Source organism: Heliconius melpomene, chromosome 7 (assembly GCF_056956725.1).
Source record: "Heliconius melpomene rosina isolate 202511_hmr_F chromosome 7, ASM5695672v1, whole genome shotgun sequence".
Taxonomy (NCBI): Eukaryota; Metazoa; Arthropoda; class Insecta; order Lepidoptera; family Nymphalidae; genus Heliconius; species Heliconius melpomene.
The window spans coordinates 2,168,448-2,186,691 of record NC_140395.1 but is presented as its reverse complement, the minus strand read 5'-3'; the positions used below and the strand labels follow the sequence as shown (position 1 = coordinate 2,186,691).

Genomic DNA, 18,244 nt, shown 5'->3' with positions numbered 1-18,244 from the left:
TTTATTGGAGCTAATTTAAATGTCTAAATATTAAATACAAATGCCTCAGGCCAAGTCTTGGCGTATGTGTAATTGAATATGCGGCAGATTGAGTTTGATTCCCATTAGGGGAAATGATTTTTTTATTATTTTCATTTCCTTTCTCTGCGCAGTGTTGAGATCCGCCACTCATACTCAGTACCTCCAGAACTACAAAGGCCTATTTACTATTATTATTTAAATTTAAAATATACATATAAAATTAAGTCTTTATTTTTTTACTAAATACTTACCTACCTTCAAAAAAGAGAAAAACACTTGGGAAACATAAAAATAAAACTCCACAATCTAGTTGCTTACAGTATATTAGTTCGTTATAAAACAGCTAACCAACGATACAAGCAATAAATAACAAATTTAACAACACTTCACTTGACGTCTTGATATTTACAATTGAGAATTCTTGCTTGAATTAATAACATTTGATATTTATATAACAATTATTTTCTCAAATATCTGTAAATAAAATAACTAAAACATTTCCAAACAGTTTTCTCTTGTAATAACAGTTATTGTCTTCGTATCAATTTGCAAAAAACTAATTGGAATGAATATGTAGGAAGAAACGTTGAAAAAAATATATAAATAAATGTTATTATAATAACATTTGAGAAAAAATATCCGATAAGTGCAATTTATTAATTATTTTATCTTTCAATCTTATATTTACGCGAAAACAAAACAAAAGGGAATGTTTAGGGCAAAGTTTTTTATGAAACGAATCAAATGCGTTTTTTAAAGAAATTGACTAGATTAAGTTTTCGAGTATATACAGATAATCAATGTAGCATCATATTGATGAATCGTAAGGCGTAAATATTTTTAGTATAAATAGTGGAACAAATTATTCAAAAACAAATATTGCAATTTCACTTTAATAAACAACATTTAAAAATATGACAAAAAAAACAAAAAATGTAACAACACAACTTTTAGAAGACATTCTTTATTAATGATTATATTTTGACTACATTCACTGGAATATGTTATTTTAATAAAAAAATAAATTAAGTTAGTGTTTTTAATTGTCATTACATCTTTTTATTGCACAGAGAATATGAAATAAGTTAAACAAATTATTATTTTGATTTATAAAGAATAGACAAAAGAAGCATAAGTGTTTCGTGTGTGAGGTTGTTTAAACTAAATCATACATCTACTAATATTTTCAAAGAATTCTAAATATGCGGAAATTCTAATTTTACTTTTTATTAATGCTATTTATCTGTAAAAGAAGTTAAGTAGCGGGCCAGAATTTGTTAGTACATGTTTATTATCTAAGTCTAATTCTAGAACTAGGAAGATTCAAAATAACTTATATTATTTGAATAAATTACTATGACAATCTAAGAAACGCAACTTTATTGTTTATATGAAAAAAAAAAATTATTACAATGATTTTTAATGTGTTGTTTTAGTTTCTTTTATGAATTTCCAAAAATTCCAACAGTTTGGCAGCATAGGGAACCCAGTCTTTAGATACTCTGTTCTCCACTTTACGAGACATTGTTTTGAGTGGCGGAATTCAACTCCGCGCTGTCTTTTTACCAATGAAAATGAAGAAGCCAAATGATTCATTCCCCCGAGTGGGAATCAAACCCGCAATTGTCGTTAGGGTTGTCAAATTTAATATTTAATAAATACAAACATCGTTCAGTTGCTGCGTTTCATTCTAAGTAAATTATATGTATATGAATAATAAATAGTCTTTCAAAATGGGAAAATCTTTAACCATCTTTCACCTTCCCTCACAGAATACACCTTTTTACACACTAATATATACATAGAATTTTTTTTTAATTTGACTTTAAACAGAGTGCTATAATAGCAATTTTTTTGAATAATAAACATAATTAATTGGTTATATTTGTCTACGTATGATTAGAAAATTATATATAAAAAGGTAGATGTTTTTTAAAGTACTAACATGCTAATATAGTATACTTGTAAAAACAAATTATACAGAATGTTATAAATAATTATAATTCAAAATTTCGTTTAGTCTGTTAAATCAGTCAAAAGTAATGATATTTTATACTATTTTAAAATGAAGCTAGCTTTATTTAACATATAGTGAAAATATACGAAAATACTGTTTGCATTTAATTAACAATTAAACATGTTAAACATAATTCAATAAGAACATGACTATTTGATAAATTATAATTTTAACGCCGTCGTTGCGCAGCGACAAAGCGTCTGGCTGTAAACACGACGGTTTGCGTTCGATTTGCCCACTCAACAGCATGAATTATAAACATTTCCTCGCTCTTGTAACAAGATAAAGTTTGGTGTTCAATTCCACTACTTAACAAGCAACATCTCGAAACAATCTAGTGTCAAGACACTCCGTATCCCGTTTAACGTGCAATTGGAGACACTGCGTGTTAGGTGATAGAATTCACCTCTGCACTTCACATCTTATCAAAGGGGAAAATAGAAAAAATATTGCTCCAAGTGAGAATCAAACCATTGTGTTTATAGTTTATAGTAATATAATGTTTTATGTCAATAAATAGTAGTAGAATAAGAAAAAAATATATTATCTTTATTAAGAAGCCATGTTAAATGAAATTATTCGAAGAACAGTTTAAATACAGAAACATAATATTTTTATACTACAATAATAATAATTTTAAAAAATTAAGTATTTATATTGTATTTCTTTTTCTAAATGTTACAATAGTATATGTCAAAAGTACTTTTTCAATTACGTCAAAATTACAAGTATTAGAAGTTTTCACCAAAATTGACAAGTATTTTTAAATAAATATCATAATTTTAAATGTTATAAAATTGTTTACTTAAATGTTATAAATTATGAACACCGTGTTAAAGCAAACATTCGAAGCATTTTATTTATGATTTTTTTTCTTCATCCTTATCAATAAACATAGTTTATTTTTTCTGTCTATGGTATAAATTTAAAAATTCTAATGTAAAATTAATATTTTTTTCAATACAACTGAAATTAATTTTGAAGTGCAATAAATATTGCATTTATTTTTATATTTAATAATAAAAATGTCTATATTGTTTTTTACAAACAGCCATTTTGAATTATGATAGAAGTAGGTTGAATTACAATATTTTTTTCCAAGTTGCTATAAAATGGCGGTATCATATATGTATATTACTATATTCAAGAGAAATGAATATTGTTTATATTAATTTATAAGGTATCATGCCATCTCTTGCACACTTACCTAAAACTCCAAACTTTAAACAGAGGCAGAACTACACTACATTTATTAATAAGGCATTAATTCATAAGATACCTTTACGAATTTCCATTGATTGATTGATTTTCGTTTGAAGTTATATGTATTATTAATATATTTAATTTAAATTTAAATAATTAACAATTCTGTCAGTCTTCTTTTTTATCTTGTTCGGATTTCGTTTCCACCTCCATTGGGGAGGGGGGACGATCCGGTTCTCCTTCTAGAATAAGAAAAATAAGAAAATATATATTATAGCAAAGTTTTTGAGACCAGTCGTAGCGCAGGGGCACAAAGTGTATGAATGAAGTGTGTAAACGCGGCTAGTTGTGGGTTCTATCCTCACTCGATGAAATGAAATATTTATTTAAATTTATATTTCGATATCTTCGCTCTGGTGTCGAGCCAAAGGGCGGTTTTGAGTTCCGCCACTCAAGATGCAATGCCAGTGTTATGAGACTATATCAGTCTATATAGTACCAATATTACGTTATAGTGACCGTCATTCTAACGTCAATCGTTTCGTCTTCTTTGCCACTGCGTTTAATACTTTAAAACATGTAAAAAAAAAGTTTGCGTAACTCACCGCTTTGTTTCATTGTATTCTCATTCTCCTTTTCCTCCTCGCTCTCATTACCAGAACTGGCTGCGGAGGAATCATCGCCGCTACCTAAAAACAAGAATAATGAAACAATTCAATACAAAATACATAAAAAAAATAAACAGCATTCTCTCTTGCTAAATGGTTAAGACTTTCCGGCAAATGCTGGCGGAATAGCATGTTAAATGGATGTGATACATTATGAACACGACTGTAGTGATTGTTTGATTTTTGATATGTCTTTGTTCACAAATTTAATAAAAATCTTAGTCGGTCTTTTTATTACGAAGAAGATTTTATGCTTGATCAATAAGAAGCATGGATTACATTTCTATGTATTATGTATTACATTTCTATCTCACCAGTATTAAATCTGGAAGGCGCGGGCAGAGCTCTCGGGGGCGCAGTGGCCAGCAGTGGCGCCGTGGGTCGCTGCTTCCTGGCGGCGTTGAGGCGGCCGCAGTACGCGCAAGCGTAGGACACGTATTCGAATTCTTCTTCCATTGCCATACCTTTTTAGATAAAAAAAAATATCCTAAGTTGTTATATACTATGTATATCCTACTAATCCTATCCTACTACTATTACAAGTATGAAAGTTTGTAATGTTTGTTCCACTTACACGCAAAAACTATGGAACTGATTTAGATCGAAACTATTATATAATATTTTTTTATTTAATAACATTTTTTTAAAAATGAAATTGAATTTATAATTATAATATATCAATTAATTTTTTTAAGGTTCGTTTTTAATATATATTTTCGACAATGCATGTGTTATTCCAGATATTATTATATATGTTATTATAGATGGATTGAATATTTTACATGAAAAAAATGTTTTTGTCATAAAACAAAAAAAATATTTTACTTAACTGAATATCCTCATTCCATCAAGAATTTAAAGACCATTTAAACATTTAAAGCCAAATTAAAATATATTTTTAATTTTAAAATATAGCACAACGACACCTCTAAAATAAGGACTTTTTAAAAGGAAAACTGAAAACTTAACGACAGGAATATCCAAAAAGCTTCATACAAACCATTATGAGAATAACATTCGGAACAAATCAACGCCATACGATTGTTGGGACCGTCTTTCAGTAAATAGTCAACCACTTTGTCCAAAGCAGAGCGGTTTCTATCAGCTAGTGGTCGGGGAAGTTGATCTGACTGAAAACATTTAAAAAATATATTTAAAAAAACGTACGAAAAAACTACTACTAAAAAAACTGGGCCTCTAGGAAATCGTCCAAGTAAATAACTTATATAAATGTTGTCGGGTTTCCAAAAATGTTTAATACTTACAAAATATACGCGCTACTTTAAAATTTTTATACGTTTTCTTAAATATAAATATAAACCATTCTTATTTGAGACCTTTGCGACGAAGTGGGACCCACTACGAGTAATTTTATATTTTCATTTCCTTGCTATTGTAAGTCAAAGTACGGCGTTGGGTTTCGCCACTCGACAGAAAAATGAGGAGATAATGTAGTGATGTTTTCTCACTCTCTATCCTGCGGAATTCAACGTAGAGCTGTAAAAAAATAATATTTACCCTTAGCCTAGGTCCCTTATATAAAGCAGTTGGAGTGTTAAACGGCACTATATTGAGATTGTTATTAGATATCGGTGTGGAATTCTGTATTGCCAGCCTCGGTCGAATCTGCACTGGGGTTGCTGTAATAAAAAAATTACAATTACATTATGTAAAAAGTTACAATTTTATATTTTTACGTTTTTTTAACTAGAGCTTAACGCCGCACTTGGTATTGTTACGAAAGTAGTTAGTGGTCAGGACTTTTGAGCTGCGGCTTAAAAGAGGCGTGGGTTGAAATCTCTTTAGGTAATTTGTTTACATTTTCTTTAAGTATTTTACCTATTTTAATTACATTTATTTCCGCATATAGCAGAGTGGGTATGGGGGACCTAATGTTGAGACAATCTCTTCTCTTCTCCATATACAAAAAACGTATAAAATACAATTTAGTATTTTCCAAATTTAATTATAACAATAGTCGTTTGAATAACAAGTCTGAATATGATATTGTTCAAAATTAATTAAAATCTATTTTTTATATCCATTTTCAAATACAGATTTATGTAAGCTTTATTAATTCAATAACATTATCTTCAAACGAATACAGAAAAAAATATTATATACTTCAAGAAAAAAAAAATAACGCATTACAGTCAAACGAGTCGCATTTTATTATGTTACAAAATTTCGGTACCTATCATTTCATTACCTCAGATTTTTTTATTATTATTTATTGTAAATATTTATTTAAAAGTAGAGTAGAGTAAAGTTAGCATTTTTTTTAGTAATAATAAATTATATTACTATTGTGTGCTTGCATATTATACTTGATACCCTACTGGGCTACCCTACCCCACTGACCTTATTGGGTCTGCCCATTTAGTTAAATTCAGGGCGGCCAAACTTCGTCAATCGTACTGTAGTTAATCAAACAATTCTTGTTCATCACTCTTATTACCTACAGTTACAGGACAATATATGAATAGAATATGGCCTTGGTTGCGCCTCGGTGGCATACAAGGGCAAATGGTATGAAAATAAAATGTTTGATAGGGGGATTCCCCTGCAGAAATGGAAATGCTGTGTTGCCAGTTCACAATATCATATCCAAAAAGGATATTGCCTGAAAACAGTGGCATGCATGTTCTAATTTAAAATCTACATATACCAGGGACCTATTTAATTTTTAGAAAATTTTATGGTTATATTTGATTACAATAACAATAACTTTTTTTAAATATTAATACGTTAGAAAAATTACAAGTACTGTAAATGTATGTATAATGAATAAATATAAGTATCAAATGTGATATTACTAATACATAGTTAACTTTTATTTGTGTGTACCGTAATGTTATCAATTTCATTGAAACAATACTAAGAAGTGGCAATATTATCGTTTTGAATGCGGGAAACTCCCGTTTGCTATAAAGCATCATAAATTTTAACGATAGAATATATTTTGTAATGTATCTTTTATACAAGTCGATATAAATTATCTATATTGTTTTTTTTATTAAATTAAGGAAAAGGTTTTCAAATAAACTACAAAGCCTTTTAAATAGTATTAAAATGTATTTTTTATATTTTATTACTTTTACAGTACATCATATAAAACATTATTTCTTATAATTAAATACTTTATTTAAAAATTATCTGTTTCAGATTTTTAAATTTAAATTAAAAAGCAAAGGATTAATTTCTTATATACTTTCTAGCACCATGAAGCTTAATATTAACATTACATAATATCTACTTATTAAATAAGTGTATTTTAATTGCTTTTTTTTCAAATAAAATTAAATAACTAATAATAAATACTATTTTCAATTCCATCGTAATTATAAGTCGGTGGTCAAGCCCAAGAACGTCCGTTAAATTTATATAATACGTACAATATTCTGGCTATATTTGAATAAATAGAATTAAAAATAATGAAAAAAAAAATGCTTTAAGTCTTAAAGTCAACGAGATCATAAAAATTGTGACCAATTATTTAAAATAAAAAAACAATGAAATTGAATCATTTCAAATTAAATTTTCCCCTAAAAATGTGACATTTTTTAAATATCGCACAGACTAAAAAAGACCACAACAATAAATATATCAGTGATTATGATTATAATTAAAAGAATAATAAAACATAATGTCATAGATATACTTCCATGATAAGTTTATCGAGTAGTCAACTAGACGCAAAAATAAAAATAGTATTTTTAAACTTCAAAGGTTGTCTGGTAGAGATTGCTTAAAGCAATAAGACCGCCTTTGCATACGTGTTTTTCTTTTATTTTTATTTATGTTGTTCTTTCTATATATTTCTTTTATGTGTACAATAAGGTATATTATTTTTTTTTTATATACGCTTCAACTTATTCATCCTTTCATTTCATATAGAAAAAAAGAACAATAAGTTACCCGTGCGGATAAAAATAATAATAGCATTACTACTACTACATATACATGTAACGAAGAAATAAAAAATATACAAAATCTGCAAATTTACACAAGATTATACCCATCATATTTAGATTTATAGAAATATCTAAACAAATTGTAGCTACCTGGCTGACTCTTGGGCGTTCCGGGAACGGCGAGTGGGGAGAATGGCTTCGTCGCTTTAGATTGTTCTTCGGGACTTCCGTATTTGTCTAATATTTCTTTTGCTACCTAAAATGGATAAAATTTATAATTTAATGAAAACAGAAGTCGGTAAAAAAATTACTAGATATCCTTGTTAGGAAAATGAAGATGACGAGAAAATAATTTAAAGTTTTTGGGATTATCAATTCTAGTTCTAGTTTGTAGTTTTATTTAACCATAAATCTAATTTTGCTTACTTACTTAGTGTCTTAATGGAAACGGAGTGTATGAACACTAGGTTCCCAGGTTCCCTCTGTCTACCATGCTACGTGCGAGATAGACCATAAAGCTAAAAGAATCACATTACAATTAATTTACCTTATAAGTCTCAGTGTTCATCACGTCTTCTAGAATCTTCTTTTTCTCGTCTCTCATTTTGGTAAGTTTCAATCTGTTCTTGGTTAGTGACCAGTTGTAATACCAAGATATGGAGAACCGTAAGAATATGACACTGGAATAACACTTATAATTATATTACAATACAAAATGTATCGGTGATTTGGTTCAACAATGACGCAATTGCACTTTTTTTAAAAACACAATGTATGTGGAGGGATTAATTTTCAAATTTAGATTGATAATATTTGATTGACAATATTTCGGAAAGTGCAAATACGTCACTGTTGCTCCAAAAAAGCTATATAGATATTGAGAAAATAACCACAAAATATGAGGCCTGTGGTTGCGTACAAGCGTGCGGCTGTAATTGCGACTCGTGTTGGGTTCGATTTCCATTTAAAGAAATGAAATATTTAATATTTTCCTTAAACAGTAGGATCCTAGCTGGTTTGTTCTATCTACCCTGCTATATGCGTGATACAAAGTGAAGTAAAACATTAATAAAAACGGAAGCCTATTTTAAACTGGTTGACAACTTGATTTGAGCTATATTATAATATAATATGCATATATTTAAACCTGACGTTTAGACCAATTTACAGTACCCAGTCCGCATTCACAGGATGTGAGTCGTTTATCAAATACATATTTCAAATGCCCTATTCTCTAAATAGTATGAAATAAAACCACAATTGTGTTATATAAAATGATAGAACGGCAAGGTAATCAGGAATATAAATATTTTTAAATTATAAATTCTATAATTTCCTCCATGAAGATCTTAGTTTCAATACTAGGTTCTTTCTGAAAATGCTGCTATATCCAGAATATTTTCTGATTTTCCGCTCTAAACCTAGGTCTTCGAGACATTGTGTTTCGAGCAGAAAAGCTGAACGTCACGTCATGTGGTAATCAAACCCATAATCATCTTGCCAAGCACTGTACCACTGCGCTACGACGGCTTCTATGTTAGTTATAGTAACATATCTTTTTTTTTTTATAGCATGATAGGGAGAGGGAGCCTTATGTTAAGACATTTTCCACTTTCCGCAAAATCCTGAAGACATTGCGTGTTGAGAGGCGGAACTAAACGCCACGCTTACCTGAACGAGAAAATGAAAATATAAAATATTTCATTTCTTTGAATGATAATCGAACCCACAACGCGTCCCATTTACAGTCACGTACGTTTGAGCCTTTGTGCCATTATATTATTGTTATGGACCGTATAAATATAGCGAGAAGTTATTCAGCAGTTCCGTTGCAATTGTTTTATAAACATGCCAACGAAGGGACGTTAGTATTGAAACGTAGATACTTTGAACTTTAATATTGTCGGTTTTGTGACGTATCTATAATATAATTATATATCTATACTATAATATAATAAAATAATAAAGTTTCGAGTTTGTATGGATGAACGCCCCAATATCAGAAAATACTGGTTCAAATTTGAACATCCTTTTTGCGTTAGATAGGAAATTTCTGGGGTGGGCAACAGACTTATCTGGGGTGAACAGCTGTCCTTTCCCCCCCCCCCCCCCCCTTCCTTACGCACATGACGACGTTAAGTAGCGGTCATCAATATGTTTTCATATAGCGCAATTTCCTGATGTCAATACCCCTCAAAAAGAAAATAACTGTGGATGCGTGTGATAAAACTATATCAACGAAGCCCCGTGCCCCGTATTGCACCTTATCTGCTTATTTCACAAGGTACTTCAGATAGTTCAAGATTAGGAACAAATCAAATGTCATGAAATAGATCTCAAACATGCGTAAGGAGATTGTTAATTTTTTTTAGTCGTCCTTGAAAGGACATCAGGCTCATGCTATAAAAAAATATTTTGTCATAATGATCCGTGACTATGAAATATTTATTAAAAAATTATAATTTCATTCCTTCGCTCTGTCGTCGACGCAATGCACGGCGATGAATTCCGACACTCAACACGCAATGCGTCCAGAATTTGGCGAAAAATGGGGAAGATTAACACCAGGTTCCCTCTGCCTACCCTACTATATGCTTATACAACGCGAAGCTCATTTTTTTTGTTATAAACCTAAAAAAAAACCCAACCAAATACTCACAGAACAGGTATGAACAGCAACGGGGACGCGTACAGGAGTGAATGCAGCCAGTACTGGCTCCGGCCCACGTACATGTAGTAGTAGAGCACTGCAAAGAGGACGTACAGACCGACGGAGTACGCCATCACGTAGCCGATAACACGCTTGTGAGTTTGCTCCTTGTATTGGCCATCTTGCTCTATGTTCTTGATTTTCGTTTCTAGTTTCTCTAGGATTTCTATTGTTGTTTTCTTGCGCTGGAACAAGAAATATATTTATATTATTAAGTTATAGTATTTCAGCGAATCATATAACTGTAAACGCCATGGTCATGAGTTCGTTTCTCACTCGAAGGAATGAGTTATTCTCATTTCTTCGCTCTGGTAGCTTAACTTGCAACTTCGTGCATGGGGAATGAAGTATCTTAACACTATGTTCCTTCTGCCTCTGCTTACGCGGGTTATAGCGTGAAGCTAAAAAAATGTGAAATTATGCAATAATTATTTTTTTGTTAACTTTAACGTTTTATTCCGAAAGTACCCTTCTTTAAGGGGAGATAACCTAGTGTAATAACACTACCGTAATCCGCTTACCGCCAGAAATCGACACACTGCATGTTGATTGCGTTCAAAAATCTTTACGTTACAAAATTAATATAATTTTAATGTTTCGTGTACTTTCAATATTCCATAATAAACACTACCCACAAAAGACGCTACTAAAAACAAATAAGAGATCGAGCCTCTGACAGTCTGACGTGCGATAAAATAAATGAAATTACACGTTGGGATTTGAACGTCCAACAATCACAATCAATGAATAGACTATATATAACATTATTCTTCTCACATATAACGTCAATATTGTGTCATTTTGTATTTATACACCAGTGTAAACTAAAACCGCAGCATATATATAGGAAGCGATATCTAATCCATCGCTTATATTTAAAAGGAAACAAGCACCGAATTATTAAGTTTCAATATTTTAGAATATTATAATTGTATATAGTTATTTTACAATATCACTTCCGCGTTTATTTTATAGCTTCACACTGTATCCCTTTAAATTTAATATTATCAATAGTTTTCTTTAAAATAGGATTCACAAATTTTATTTAGACAGAACAAAACAGACAGAATAACTTTTTATATTTATTTATTTCATAGTTTATATTTATTTCAAGTTTATATTTATTTCATAAATTACAAATGTAAATTGATGATGAGGATGTTTTTGCATTGATTAAGATTTCTTCTAGAAAAAAAATATTTAAAGAACCGTGTAAAAAATATTATAAATAAGTATTTATTTCTCAACATAATAATATTATTATATTAAAATCATTTTGTATTGATAAAACATACTATGTATGCACCACACACGCATAGCAATAAATGAAAAGAAAATATCTCTTAAAAAAATGTATATATAAAGTAAAAATATATACAAAAAAATATAAATAAAGAAAAAAAAAAAAGAGACAAGTTGACCCCGACGTGATTTGAACACGCAACCTTCTGATCTGGAGTCAGACGCGCTACCGTTGCGCCACGGAGTCGTGTCTACTAACAATGAAATTTTCGATACTGTTATAGGAAATACATTTTTTTTATAAATAATATAGAAGTGATGTAAATAAACCTACTAATAAAGAATTTTTTATTATCATTCTACTGATAACACAAAGTCACGTCTCTTATTACGTACTATACAAAAATTTTATTTATCTAAATCAATCTGTATAATATAACAATATTGTCTCTTCTTAATAATGGTAATGAAATGAGTATTTTAAATTTTTTTTTTCTCGAACATTTATCTAATAAACTAATGTTTATATAGGATTTTTACATAAGGATACTACGGTGATAGCGACCAGGAAAGACGGTATGATATTTTAAATATATATATACCTATACAGATGATGGCAAGGAAAAATTAATACTATATGTAGGTACTAATGACGTAAATCGGTCTTTATAATTGATAAGTACATCAAATAAATTTAAAAATAAAATCTCTAAATTATCGAAAGGCACAGTGAGTTCAATTTTTATTGTAATCCGAAAATTATTATAGAGCGACAATTATTTACTAAGATTTTTTAATGTAAAATAAACGTTTATATCTAACAATTATTTAAGATTATTTAAAATGAATTGAAATTGGGTTAACGGAGAGTATCAACACTAACACTACGCCGTTAACAGACGGAATATAACTTTCTATCGCATTTATAATTATTTTCTTAAACGACTTAATTTGTAATACATAGCTAAGATCGCGATTATAAAGTCGTATAATCATTAATAATATATATTATACTATTGTAATTCCATCCATGTGGGCGAAGCAGACAATCGGTATTGCATTCTGTAGTCATGCCATAGTTCGCCAATACTATTTCAGTTATGTAATCAATTGTATTGAATAATCGTTATTCATTATATTAAGTGTAATGTAATATATGTTACTGAAAGTGGGAATGTTCCTTAACATATCTCGATATGATTATTAGTTTCCGAGAAATCTTTATAAAGATATACAAACAATTCTAAGTAGATTATATTCAAATATTACCAAATTCCAACAATTAAATTAATTAATTAATAATAAATATAGAACTTATTCTTAAAGTTGGTTAAAAAACAAATAGGTAAAAGTAAGTTTAAACAGACAGACACTATAAAAAAATATATCCAAATCATATAACATTATAGAGGCTATATTGTTTCTGAAACGAAAGTGGACTTGCTAGAGCGTAACCGCTCGGGCTCTTATTTCGCTCTTGCGGTCGCTTTACTTTCAAATATTGTGAGTCTCAAAAGATTCTTTGAAAGTATGTCTAATGGTTTAAATGCATTGGTATAGAAAGTTCCTATTTAAAGTTTATTTTAGCTACACGCTATATCTGGGAACCTAGTTTTAGAACACTTCCGGTTCCCACTTTCCGCCGAATTCTGGGTGCTGAGTGGCGGAGTTCAACGCGCTTTCTCTCATCACCAGAGCGAGGATATAAGAATATTAAATATATTACTTCGCCAATCTATAATTGCGTCCTTGTATTTAAATTAATAAATTTTAAGTAAGCATTATAGCATAGTGGAATTGGAGCAGTGGGACTACATGTGACTGTAAACAAGAAAGTTGTGGGTTTGATATCCACTCAGAGATTCTTGTACCGAGGGAACGGAAATGTCTTAATGGAAATGGAGTGTCTCAGAACCACTAAGTTCCAGGTTCCCTCTGCCTACTCTACTATGTGCGAGATATAGCGTGAAACTAAAAAAAATAGAGAGATTCGAAAGTGTATAATAAAACAATTATATTCTAACCGCTAGCTCACTCATAAGTATTTTAAATAACAAAGTATGAAACTAATGTGCGTCAATACACTAATTAATAAACGTAGTACGTAATTCTTTTTTTATAAGAATATTTGTTGGCTTCCGTTTAAATTTCTATACTTTTTATATTGACTCATAATATGTTTGTCTTTGAATCTCATACATAAATAGCAGGCAGTGGGTTCGACTCCTTGTTTAGATTAATTAAGGACTTCAACAAAATTATGTATACTTATACAAAACCATTATGGCTTTGGGTTTAATATCCACTAGAGGGAGTAAATTATTTTCACATCCCTGCTCTGCCAAGGCAAATTGCGACATTGATTACAAGCAGTACCTCTAATTAGGGCGTAAAGTGAGCTACGGAGTGTCTTAACACTAGGTTCCCTAGTGTCAGGGAACATAGTGCCAAAGCCTATAAGCAATATGTGAGTTGCTAAAATCAATATGAATATACCAACTTATATTAGTGCTTTGAATACTTCTGTAAAAGTTTTGCCTGTTTTGCTAGCAGATAACGGATGAATACGATAATTCTTTTCAATGTCACACGATATAGGTAGACAATGGGAACTTAAGTGTTACAGACATTCCGTTGCCCATGCACCATACAATTTCACACTCACTGCGTTTAGTGGCGGCACTCAACAGTCAAAAGGCACTCAACAATCCCCTAGTACGAGTCGGACGGACAATCGTCACCGTTTCCAGTCTGAAGCTACAGCTACTATCATAAAAATGTAAACTAAATTATTTAACATTTACCAAAACGGAACCCTAAAATGTGTAACTACAAAATCATTTGATACTAGGCAATATTAGTAAAGACTATATCCACCTAAGGTTCCTTAAGGTCGGTGATCTAAATACCAAACAATTGAATGTGTAGGTAAATCAATATAATGGACGATACTCCAATACTTATTGCTATCAGTTTTGTTCTAAAGTGATTAACTCAACTATGCGAAACGCGAAAGGTGGGTGTTCGATATCTACTTGTGGAAATTAAATATTTCAATTTCTCACTCTGGTGACAAGGTAAAGCATAGCGTTGAGTTTCGCCATTCAACTTGCAATGCCCCAACAATTCAGTCAGTGCCTTAATGGTAAACGAAGTGTGTTAACAATAGGTTCCCTCTTCCTACCCTGCGATATACAGCGTAAAGCCAAAAAAAGGGCAAAATAAATCCTGCTTAAATCAATAATTTTATTTAAATATAAATATTTTTCGATAAAACCGACAAGACTAAACAAACAAATCTCATTATGTTATTCATCTACTTACCTATTTACTTCGGATTTAATGAAAAAACCTGCATAATCTATGAAATCTTATAAACATTCACATCTATTTAAAAATGTAAATTGCCGTAGGTAGGTACTTGTTATTTCAATTCAATATTTAATTTATTTCTTGAAAAACAAATCATTAATGTTTTAAAAAGTTTACACCTGAAGCTATGACAGGTTTACTATTTTGTATTTTTCTCCAGCACCTTGATTGAAGGTTCGGACCGATTTCGCTCATAGTGGAAACTTCAATTCCTATTCGCGACTGGTGGTTTTAAGTTCTTCCGCTCGTTTCTTAGGCCCGTATTTATAAAGTGCTGTCAATCCTGAGATCGATCTTTAGATGCCGTTTTCATTCTTGGATATATAGTTTATGAATTAAAACGTTATCTCAACATCGAATTCAACATACAATAAATAAAGGTAGAACACAGCGTTTAACATTTCGTTCTCATTAAGCATAAAGTAACATTTTGATATAATTTATATACGCATGTGTCGAAGTATCGTCTTTTTTTAGGAATCTTTAAAACAAGAGTCGAGGCTGCTGATGCTTGAAGTTGTTTATTGAAATCACCAACTTGTTTTAAAACAAGCCTGCACCATTTAGAACCTGTAGATCCCATCGCGACAGCTCTACCTCATATCTTATCATTTGTCGTTTTTGTATTTTTTTATGCTTGAGAAGTTATTCACAACACTGTCGAACAAATTGAACCCACAGCCTGTCTACCTACATTTACATTCGCACGCTCGTGCTCCTGCGCCATTCAACAAATTGTATTTTTTGTGACTTAAGTTTCACAATTTTCAGTTCAAATATTATTTGATTACTATGTAGGGAACATTTAGTGTTCAAAATTAATATTACAATGTATAATTATTATATTTGCTAGAATCATATTGGATATTGGACTATTCCAATATATCGGTTAATATGTGATACCACTATTTAATATTATCTAATATTTATTTTACACTAAATGAGTAAAATTAAAGATCCAATGCGCTGCGTGCGGATGATTCTAGCAAATATAATAATTATACATTGTAATATTAATTTTGAATACTAAATGTTCGCTACAACTATATAGTATACAGAAATATTATATTGATTTTATATTGATATACTTAATGGAAAAGTCGATAATTTTCTTTTATTTATCTTACAAAATAAAGGTTCATTATTGTTAATCTGAAATCTGGTCCAAAATTAATTAAGATGTTGAAAATACATAAAATATACTATTGCATATGTATTTTTAACTAAGAGAAACTTTCAGCCTTTGTTAATAACAATTATAATGAACATTAGCATCAGCATAATAAATTATTGTAAGTAAATTTTTCACATATGAATATTAAAGAGTTATAAAACAAAGAAAGTAATCATTGATAAGGTATTATATGTAGATTGTAAACAAAGACATTTTAATGAATTCAATATTAACATTTTTTATAAAACTCTAGTTTTTAATGGTGCTTTGTCTTAGCAGTCAAATTAACTTAATTAAGACTTGCGTATAACATATTCTAAATGACTGAAGAAAGATAACTCTGACTGCATTATACTATATACTTTTATTTAAATTCCACTATTATGAAGTGAAATATTTATTTATATTTCCATTTCTCCGCTCTGATAATGAGGCAAAGGGTGGCATTGAGTTCTACCACTCAACACACAATACCTCCAGAATTTATTTTTTCACCTTAATACAGGAAATGAAATTAAATTATGATCAAAAACCAGTGTACAACTATACTTCATTAAGGTGATTTCTTTAGAGTAGGCTTTTAGAGCCGGCCAGTTGAGAACTATTCACATCACCAATGTCACATTGTATGGAGAAAACACTAAGGAAATTGATAGTCCAAAATATACAATAAGAGAATATGTGTAAAGAGAACCAGCAAACAACAGCATCGCTGGCAAAAAGAACTTTGTATCAAGATATTCAATTCTTCATTTTATCTTTCAATTCAAGCCTTTTTATATCAAAAAGAATTAAATGAAATACAGTATTGCGAGTCACTACTCAATTTGGAATGTTTTAAAAATTGAGCAGAGTGAAAAGCAGTATCTTAATTCTAGGTATCATACCTTGATATATGCAGGATACAGTTGGAAGCTCATAAAAAATAATTATTTTTCAGTGTAAACAAATACAAAACTCTGTCTTATGTTTACAGTAAAACTTTAAAGGTGCAAAAAAAAGGAAAGCTATTTATATTTAACATTACAATGCTTACTCATATTAACATACTAATGCCATACTGTAAATCTTGATAAATAATTGACCTTTTCAAGTGAACTTCTATTTAAATCCATTTATTAAAATAGTAGTAGTGAAATATAAACTATTCAAAGAAAATATATTTAAAAAAATCAAATCATTATTTTTTTTTAGAAAATATATTTAAAGCTAAAATTTATTTGCAAATTTTATTGGTTTGAGTTTTATAAGCAGTTGTTTATATTGAATAAAGAAGTGTAATGCTTTTTAAAATAATATGAGTAAATGCTATTTCCAATTGGGACTAATTAACGAAAGTATGCCTTTCTAATATATCAAGTTTAATTAAAATAGAATCTAGTAACTGCTAGGATGCCACTTATAGGTCATTTGAATTCGCGCCAGAAACTTTTAAATGTTCTACCATCGAAATAGTTTTGGCTACAGTACAAAACATGATGAATATCAATCAAAATACTTACGCGAAATCTCGATATTATCAGACCCATTTTCTTTCCAGGCGGTTTTTAGCTTTATATTAAATTATAACGTCCACTTTAACAAACACTTTTATAGAATAATTTTAGACAATCTTGGTCCAGAAATTGTTTTTTCATAACACATACGTTATTGTGATGACGAATATGTAACCTATAACGCCGACAAATTTATACTTTATTTTTTTTTCTAGAAGTTAGTAAAAATGAAGCGACTTAGCGTATGCACTGACACATTACATTTCCGAATTTAATTATAGTACGCCATTATTCGAACTTAATGAGAAATCACAACATATATATGACGCGAATCTTATTAGACTATATAAGAACTAAGAACCCGTTTATTCTCCCCGATCCGATCCTTTACAAAATATGTCATTCAAGCTTCAAATATTTTTGCGCC

At 29.9% G+C, this 18,244-nt stretch overlaps 1 protein-coding gene and 1 non-coding gene across 2 annotated transcripts; both read right to left on the bottom strand.

Annotated features, from left to right (window-relative positions):
• Positions 1-326: 326 nt before the first annotated feature.
• Positions 327-18,208, bottom strand: Lnpk (zinc-ribbon metal-binding protein lunapark). Its single transcript, XM_085187594.1, has 9 exons — positions 17,824-18,208; positions 10,483-10,718; positions 8,371-8,503; positions 7,974-8,079; positions 5,428-5,549; positions 4,910-5,039; positions 4,224-4,373; positions 3,847-3,930; positions 327-3,483 (listed from the first exon to the last, which is right to left on the bottom strand). The coding sequence occupies exons 1-9, from the start codon at positions 17,848-17,850 to the stop codon at positions 3,410-3,412; spliced, it is 1,062 nt and encodes a 353-aa protein (XP_085043720.1). The 5' UTR covers positions 17,851-18,208; the 3' UTR covers positions 327-3,409.
• TRNAW-CCA (transfer RNA tryptophan (anticodon CCA)) lies at positions 11,951-12,022 on the bottom strand. The gene has a single exon. It is a non-coding gene; the product is annotated as a tRNA-Trp (tRNA).
• Positions 18,209-18,244: the final 36 nt, after the last annotated feature.